The 9,182-nt window shown below is 40.6% G+C and overlaps 2 protein-coding genes across 2 annotated transcripts in view; both read right to left on the bottom strand.

Moving 5' to 3' along the window:
• Positions 1–2,660: 2,660 nt before the first annotated feature.
• On the bottom strand, positions 2,661–4,745 carry jagn1a (jagunal homolog 1a). Its single transcript, XM_027005149.2, has 3 exons — positions 4,647–4,745; positions 3,719–3,816; positions 2,661–3,307 (listed from the first exon to the last, which is right to left on the bottom strand). The coding sequence occupies exons 2-3, from the start codon at positions 3,805–3,807 to the stop codon at positions 2,845–2,847; spliced, it is 552 nt and encodes a 183-aa protein (XP_026860950.1). The 5' UTR covers positions 3,808–3,816; positions 4,647–4,745; the 3' UTR covers positions 2,661–2,844.
• A 477-nt stretch (positions 4,746–5,222) lies between these two features.
• col8a1a (collagen, type VIII, alpha 1a) overlaps positions 5,223–9,182 on the bottom strand; it is a 10,726-nt gene continuing 6,766 nt past the window's right edge. The window contains exons 2-3 of the mRNA XM_027005148.2: positions 8,381–8,609; positions 5,223–8,295 (exon numbers count right to left, since the gene is read on the bottom strand). Of these exons, the coding sequence (XP_026860949.2) occupies positions 6,368–8,295; positions 8,381–8,606 (2,154 nt within the window). The 5' untranslated portion in view covers positions 8,607–8,609 and the 3' untranslated portion in view covers positions 5,223–6,367. The remainder of the gene's footprint in view (positions 8,296–8,380; positions 8,610–9,182) is intronic.

Raw genomic sequence — 9,182 nt, 5'->3', positions numbered from 1 at the left:
AATAAACAAAATAGTTCTTACTGTCTCAAACTGCAGGACAAAAACAGTTTTCAGGGTTTGCTATTTTCAATGACTCCAACCCATGGAATTCATTGCTATTTCTTCAACTATATTTACCTATAGAGATCACTTAAAACAGAAAAGAGACAGGGGAAAAAACAATTTAAAGATAATCATAATATGGACATTTATCTTGGCCGGCTATGTAGACAGATTATAAAATAAACGTTATCGTTATCATCCTATCAACCTAAAGTGACCTGCATATATGCATTTAAAAAGAAATTAGCAAACAAACAAATTAATTAATTAAATATATTTTGTAAAGTCACATAATTAAAGATGAAAATAACATGTGATTAATAAATACTACACCACAGATAGGAGATATCAGTGGCAATGTGATCTGTGTTAGGGTACATAGATCTTTTTTTACAAGGGCTTTTAAAAAAAATTTGTTTATAACAGATATATTAAAATTTTCTTATTGAAACTTATTCTGCCTGTGTGCCAGGTGGAGTCTTTTGTTTGCACATCATCTCCTTAAACATAATAATGTTGGCCATTTTAATTTCAAATGCTCAAATATAGAAAGCTCATACTGTTTTTAAATAAGCTAATGAGCTACTAGGTTTAATGTATGCACCAGATTATATTTGACCAAAATCTTTTTTTCAGTCACCTTAAATGTAAAATATGTATTTTGCATAATTCTGAATAACGTATTCTGAGAGTTCATCATGACCTGGAGCCCTGGTCTTGACCTGAGTGACTTGACAACCTGGATTTCCACAACCAGCAGGTCTGTCTTTTGCAATGATTCTCCAGCATCTGTAGAGCATCACCATCATCATATTCAACCATAAACAAGACCTTTTCTCATTTTGATATATTTTATAAAATTTGTCCAATGTGTATCAATTGGATAATCTTGCCAGCAATGTTTAGTGTATGCTACACACCACATGCTTTGGGTTTAGATGCAGTGTCTCTACATGGCATGCTTAGGACTGAATAATCAGCAGCCTGACTAAATACAATGACCTTAGAATTGTAATGAGTAGGTGTGATCAGTGCTTTTTCTAATTAAATTAAACCAAAAACATACCCACTTTATTACATCAGCACTTTGAAAGACATTACAACTATGTTTTTAAATAATGCTTCTCTTATTTTATTTAGAAAGCATTAAAAAGACCAATGAGGTAAAAAGGCCATGAAATGGTGGTACAATATAATGCAACGCAATGTAGGCCTTTATGTTGCATATTCTACAAGCACACATACATACCTTTCAGAAGCATACACACATATTTTATAGAACATATCAAGTAGATGCTCAACAGTCCTCCAGTCAGTAGAAACATAACAATAACCTGATGGATTACACATGTCAAGAATCCAAGGTGGTAATATATATATATATATATATCTATATATCTATATATATATATATATATATATATATATATATATATATATATATATGCTGCAAACTAAGAATCCTTTCAAAAATGGAAGTGTTAATAGTTTATTTTCATCAATTAAAAAAAAAAATGCAGTGAACAAACAGAAGAGAAATCTAAATCAAATCAATATTTGGTGTGACCACCCTTTGCCTTCAAAACAGCCTCAATTCTTCTAGGTACACTTGTAGAAAGTCGGGGATTTTCTAGGATTATAGTCAGGTGTATGATCAACCAATTAAACCAAATAGGTGCGAATGATAATCAATTTCACATGTAGGTTGAAACACAGTGACTAACTGAAACATAAACAGCTGTGTAGGAGGCTTAAAACTTGGTGAGGAATAGCCAAACTCTGCTACCAAGCTGAGGTTGTGGAAGATAGTTTCATATCATGGGTTATACACCATGGCAAGACTGAGCACACCAACAACACACAAGGTAGTTATACTACATCAGCAAGGGCTCTCCCAGGCAAAGATTTCAAAGCAGACTTGGATTTCAAGATGTGCTGTTCAAGCTCTTTTGAAGAAGCACAAAGAAATGGGCAACGTTGAGGATGGTAGATGCAGTGGTCAGCAGATGAAACACATCAAGCTTATTTCCCTTGAAATTGGAAGATGTCCTGCAGTGCCTTCAGCTCAGAACTGGCAGAAACCAATGGGACCCAATTACACCCATCTACTGTCTGGAGAAGTCTGGCCAGAAGTGGTCTTCATGGAAGAGTTGCAGCCAAAAAGCCATACTGCCAACATGGAAACAAGGTCAAGTCACTCCACTATGCATGAAAACATAGGATCTGGGGTACAGAAAAAATGGCAGCAGGTGCTCTGGATTGATGAGTAAAAATGTGAAATATTTGGCTGTAGCAGAAGGCAGTTTGTCTGCCGAAGGGCTGGAGAGCGGTACAATAAAAAGTGTCTGCAGGCAACAGTGAAGTATGGTGGAGGTTCATTGCAAGTTTGGGGCTGATTTCTGCAAATGGAGTTGGAGATTTGGTCCGGATTAATGGTGTCCTCAATGCTGAGAAATGCAGGTAGATACTTATCCATCATGCAATACCATCAAGGTATCATTGGCCCCAAATGTGATAAAACACCAAATATTGATTTGATTTAGATTTTTATTTTGTTTGCTCACTTTGCATTTTGTAAATTGATAAAAATAATTATTTGTATGTTTGAAAGGATTCTTAGTTTACAGCATTTTCACACCTGCCTAAAACTTTTGCACAGTACTGTATGTATGTAATTATAGTGTGTGTGATTGATCGATCTTACTTGGATTAATCCCTTTTAATATAATCCATGCATGTCTGAGTTCTGAGCATATCAGAACAATGTGGCCTACATCCAGTACTCATCTGAAGGCCCTATTACTACTTCTTCTTCTTTTCCTGTGTGGAGTTGAACCAAGCGTCCAGTAACTTCTTGCTGTAGTAGATCTGCCATGCGTGCACTTGGATGGCAACCACCATGAGCAGGTACATCACCGACACAGCAGAGAACCCAAAGATGAAGCGGTAGGCCTTGCCATGCCTATAAAGCTGCTGAGCCACAGGGAACATTTCCATGGCACCAAAGATCAACGGCGCCACTGAGAACAGGCCAGCGCTGATCATGGAGATCACCAGGTAGCTGATATTGTTCTTGGGCATTGCCATGGCACCCAGCAGAGAGGGCAGCAGGCTCAGGAGGTATGGGTACTCCCACTGGTATGGCATAGCAACCACATCGTGGGACAGAAGCTTGAGGTGGGCAACTGTCACCTGGGCGGCTATCAGTGCCCATAGTAACAGATGCACGACGGTCAGCTTCTTGATTTCAGACTTCAGTGAAGCGCTGCAATGCACAAAGACTTAGTGAGTGTGGCTGATGAACACTGGTGAAGCAATGCTATCATAAATGGGATTGGCAGTTGTCTTTGTTTTGAAATAAAAAAATTCAGACTAGATATAAAGACATAAAGAAATGATAAAAGTACTTAAAGCATTGTCCCTTCTGAGTGAAAAGATTTGTGGATATTATATATTGTGATGGATAGATGGATAGATGGATAGATGGATAGATGGATAGATAGATGGATAGATAGATGGATAGATAGATAGATGGCATGCTGTTTACATCTGAAAGTGTTAAATTCTCAGTGTAAGATGATCTTAAAGTAGATGTACAATTTCCCAAGTTATTTGGAATTTGATGCCATGACATTTGATAAAGTAAGAAGAAAAGTACTTGTTAGGTTTAAGTTACCTCATCTGGTAGTGAGAAGCCACTTTCTCTCTGTGCTTAAAGTCACTTCCATCAGACCCTGTGGCTCTTGGACCTGCTCGTGATGTCATGACCAACTCCTGTTTAAAATTTCCCAGAAAGTTTACATACAGCTATGATTATGCATTAGCATACAAGGTACAAAGATGTACAGCAGCAGCATAAACCAACAACAGAACTCAAACACACGTGTGCACACACACCCCTACGTGGTGGGGAAAAAAACCAAAAACAAAAAAAACACTTTTTCATTTAAAATCGCATACATGTCATCAATATGCGATCTATGGAAATAAATGACACAAATTACATTACAGAAATACATTTGTAATTGAGTATCTTATTTGGACAAGAAGAGGCTCTTTAGATTAGCCTATTTAAAGAGTTGGGTACATTAAGATATCCCAAGGACATTTTATATTCTATAGAGGAACAATACGAAAGCAATGCCTACTCTACCTCTAGGCTTATATCAAACGTTAATTCCTTGTTAAATGAAAAAAAGCCGATAGAGCAAACTTCATCGTACTTTTAAAATAATTTCTACAACAGATGTTGTAAATCGATAACAGAAATGCTACACAGGTGGCTAATGAATAATAGACTATTAGACTATTTTGCTTGATGAAGCGCTGCTTGTTGCTTTTAGAGGTTATCTACACCTATGTGCTATCTCAAGATAGGAGGAAAACGTCATGATTGTAGAAGGTTTTCCATGATTTGGGCTATTTGAAGCAGGCTTAACCTATATCGCAGCCACCCTGAGCTGCAGGGCAAGACTACTGGCTGCAGCTTGTGACACTGTCGCACCACAGCTTTTATGGATTACATGGAGAGAAATGTAAATGGCTGTTCTTGTTTTTAGGAGCAGTATACACGTCACACAAATAAAAGCGAGGATGCTACTTACTGCCGGGGTGTTAAAATGTTGACGAAGAGGCTGTATTAGATCAAGATGATGAAATCTCAGATGGTGCAGCACAATAGCTTTTCTGTCAATGGAGGCAGAATATTCTGCTCATGCGCAACACGAAGACGGCAGCAAACCTCTCCGCCCTTACAGTGATGCGGTCCGACGGCGCAACATCCCGGCAGCCTGAACACCTCCAGCATCGCTGGGCAGGCTTCGAACGTTGTACATCTAAGAAGGGTCTTGTTATCTAGGCCTTTCCAGAAAAGTACTAGAAGCGGTAATTATAAGTACGTGGCCTAAGTCGTTCTATTAGGCTTTTGCTTGGAGCGTTAAATTAGAAAATGAATGCAGCAATTCACAGTAAGGTACTAATTTAGTGCTTAGAAAAAGTCCTACATTGAAAAGCGCTGTCTTTTGGGTTTAACGATTTAACTATATTTTTGTATTTAAAAATACTACAGAATACTACAGAAAATAATACAGAAATTATACATGTGCGTATTGGTTTAGACGGTAAAGGGAAAAGACACATTGTAGTGGATGTAAATCCTTTATTTAAAAAAAGACAACAAAGTTAACAATAAAAATGCTCAAACATCTGTTTGGATTATATAAGCACCATTTATCTAAAAGGGGCAACATGAACCATACAAAACATTGTTTTTTATTTCCCCTTTCAAGCCCTTTCCCCCATTCTAATCAGACAATCAGTAGTCAGCAAGAGCAGGTGAGAAGTACAGAGTATATTATGTTACATGTAATCCGGATGCAGATTCTAAAAGATATGAAGGGAAATACAAGAACATGCATGTGTTGTGAAATACATGGTTGTGTGTGTTAGTAGGGCTAAAACTCACGCTGCATTTCAAATATTGCTTCTGAGAATGCAACACAGTGGTTTTTAAATGAGCATTTGCATTTAGGATGGGAGGGGTTCTCAACAAATCAGTCTAACAAAACACGAGCAGGTTGTGAAAAGGTATGTGCTCATATCTAATGTGCATAGATACAAGCACGTGTGCATGTGCACACACACACACACACACACGCGCGCGCGCAAACGCACGCACACTTTATACATTCTATCATCACAATTTTGATTTCTATTTACTTGGCATTTGTTTGAAAATATGGATGTGCAAAAATAATACATTTAGATATAATATAGGAAAAAAACATGACTTCCTGAAAGGTACTTTTTCATGTTTTACCTAAGATCTCAATTAATTTCAGTACAAGGACATGTGGTAACAATTCATGAAGAATGTTAATACTTTGGAAAATATGTTTGCCTTGACATCTTTAGGCAGATGCCACTAAGCTCATATATGACACATTGTCATAAAATAGGAAATTATCCCAAGTGTCCTAATAACACTAAGCTCAAACTCCATTTATTTAAAAAATACACAAATTCATTAAATTACCATAGCTGTAAAACTCTCCCTGTTATTGTATGACCTGAAACAAATATTTGGCTGTCTGTGCAGTTTTTGTACAGTCAGTATGGTGTTCACACTGACACAATACTTTGAACTATGGATGAGCTTGGCTGGTGTAATATTGCAGAGAAGGTTTCCTGAGGTACTCTCCTGTGCCTTGATCTACTGAGGTTTACAAAAATGTGTAAGTCTTTTTTTTTATGTTATCCATCTTCTCTTTTTTTTCTTTAGTTGTTACTTTCTCTCTCACATCCATCTCTCTGGGTCTCTATTGGTCTACATGGGGTAGAGAAGGAAGCCAGAGAAAGAGGAATGAACATATTGCCCTGCGTACAGTCCAGCAGCCTGGTCAGATGGTAGCTGAATATGAACAGTGTCTCCTGGTTGTAATGGAACCACGGCACTGCCAGATGCCTGGTCCAGAGTGCTCTTCTTGTACTCATCATATGTGTACATCAAGGGCTCTCCATTTCGGTACAACCCTACCCATACATTTGCACCCTTGCAGTGCACATGGTATGAGAAGTAATAGATTCCAGGAAGATCACAGGTGAACACTCCTGTCTGTGGGTTGTAGTTTTGTCTGCCATTATACAGCAGCTTGTCGAGCACCACTGGTGTGCCAACAGGAGGGAAAGGTGTGGTCAACTGAGCAGTAAAAGCAGGCATCTCTAGACCGCTGGCACCCATTATTTCACTTCCACCTCCATACTTTCCCTTCTTGTACCCACTAGCCTTCACTCCATCAAGGGCTGGCCCCATCTCAGGCAGAACACCCATCAGGTCAGGGGAAAGGGCTGGTGGTCCAGGGAGTCCTGGAGGGCCTGGGGGACCTGGACGACCTGGCTGACCTGGGGAGCCACTTGGGCCTGGTGAACCAGGTGGGCCAAGAGGCCCAGGAGTACCAGGGCTTCCCTTACCTGGAGGACCAACTAGGCCAGGTGGTCCATTTTCTCCCTTAGACCCTGGGGGCCCAGGGAGTCCAATTGGTCCTCCTGGTCCTGTAATCCCTGGTATGCCTTTAGGTCCTTGTGGCCCTTCTGGACCAGATATACCCACTTCTCCTTTTGGGCCAGGCACTCCAGGTGGGCCAGGGGGCCCAGGTAGACCCTTGTCTCCTCCTTCCCCTTTGGGGCCTATAGGTCCTGCTGGTCCTTGTGGCCCTGGTTCACCATCCTCACCTGGTTGACCTGGTTGGCCTGGCAGTCCTGTTGGTCCTCGTTCTCCTATGGGTCCCTGTTCCCCCTTTGCGCCACCTTCACCATCTTCTCCTTTAGGTCCTGGTGCACCTATGCTACCTGGAGGTCCCATTGGTCCTGGAGGACCCAGAGGACCACCTTCTCCTGGGGGTCCTCTCATACCTGGTGGACCTTCATATCCTTTGTCTCCTTTTGGACCTGGAGCACCAGGTAGTCCTCCCATTCCTTTATCACCTTTTGGGCCTTGGAATCCTGGTTTGCCCAATCCAGGTAATCCTGGCTTTCCAGGCAAACCTGGTGGTCCTTGTAATCCTTTATCACCAGGGACACCTGGCTGGCCTGTGAATCCTCTCTCGCCTTGTTTTCCAATGCCAGGTGGCCCTTGAGGCCCTGCTTCTCCATCCTTTCCAGGTGGGCCCTCTGAACCTGATGGTCCAGGCTCTCCTGGTTTTCCTGCTGCACCAATTGGACCTGGCAAACCAGGCATGCCAGGCTTGCCAATCCCTGGCAGTCCTTTATGCCCAGGGAATCCTGGTGGTCCAGCTGGGCCCTTTGGTCCCTGTGGCCCAGGTTGTCCAGTTCCCTTATCCCCTTTTGGCCCAGGCAAGCCTGGAAGTCCAGGTAAACCTTTGTGCCCTGGTTCTCCTTTGCCTCCTGGTGGTCCTGGTAGTCCGTGTCCTCCTGGTCTCCCAATTCCTGTGAGACCTGGAGGTCCAGGGGGACCTGGTGGCCCTTGCAAACCTGGTTGTCCTTCTTCTCCACTAGGTCCCTGTTCACCCTGTGATCCAGGAGGACCCATATCACCTGGCTTTCCTTGCAGGCCAGGCAATCCAGGTTTACCAACTCCAGGCAGTCCTGGAGGGCCAGATGGGCCTGGATTTCCTGGAGGGCCTGACATACCATTGCCTTGAAGACCAGGAGGGCCTGGAGGTCCTTGAGGTCCTGGAGGCCCTTGAGGTCCAATTTCCCCTGGAATACCCTGCTCACCTCTAGGAATGGTCTCACCTTAATGCAAGAAAAATAAGACTATATTTCTTGTCTACAAGTGAAAGAAATCAAAGAATAATTAATTAAATTCAGTTATACATACCTTTTTTGTCCTTGCCTTTGTTCATATACATAGGTAACTGTGGAATCTCCTTCCTGTAGTGTGGGTACTGTATATGAGGTAGCTCTTTTCCCATGCCCATGTGAGGTATTTGTGGTATTGGCTGGTGTTGCTGATGATGTGGTTTGTGGCCATAATATGCCCCTCCAAAAACTGTTGGCAGCAATGCAATTTGCACCAAAACCACCAAGAGAGGAACCATGGCCATGGCCTGAGGAAATTAATCAACCAACATTAATTAGTCAATGAATTAATCTTAATAAAATGATCTAATAATTATCAATTATTTTACTTTTGAGTCAGTAGCCAGTTTCAAGCAATCAGTTTTTAATCAAACCAATCAATCAATCAATCAATCAATAATTAGATCAGTGGCTCACTAATCAATCAATAATCTAATCAAACAATAAAATCAATGACACAGTCAATCAACATAATTGTTCAATTTTTCATCTTTTGCTTAAACATGCAATGTAATGGATGTACTCGCTAATATAATTTTGTTTTGGTACTAAAAGAAAAATAATAGTTTGTTTAGACATTTCCAATGGCTGATGTATCAAAATTTATAACAGTAATATTAAGATTATGTCCCATTGACCTTTGAAAATGCCTTAACAGATTTACCGAATGCTTTAGCAAATATTAATTCATAAATTCTCTGTAAACCAAATTCTCTGCCTTTAATGAGAAATTCAAGATATATTGCTGCACTTTGAAGAAATGAACAGTAATATATTCAAAGTAATGTATTTTAAGACTAGTACTGATGCACTATTTGTGT

This window comes from Electrophorus electricus, chromosome 25 (genome assembly GCF_013358815.1).
Source record: "Electrophorus electricus isolate fEleEle1 chromosome 25, fEleEle1.pri, whole genome shotgun sequence".
Classification (NCBI taxonomy): Eukaryota; Metazoa; Chordata; class Actinopteri; order Gymnotiformes; family Gymnotidae; genus Electrophorus; species Electrophorus electricus.
This window is presented reverse-complemented; position numbering and strand designations above follow the sequence as displayed.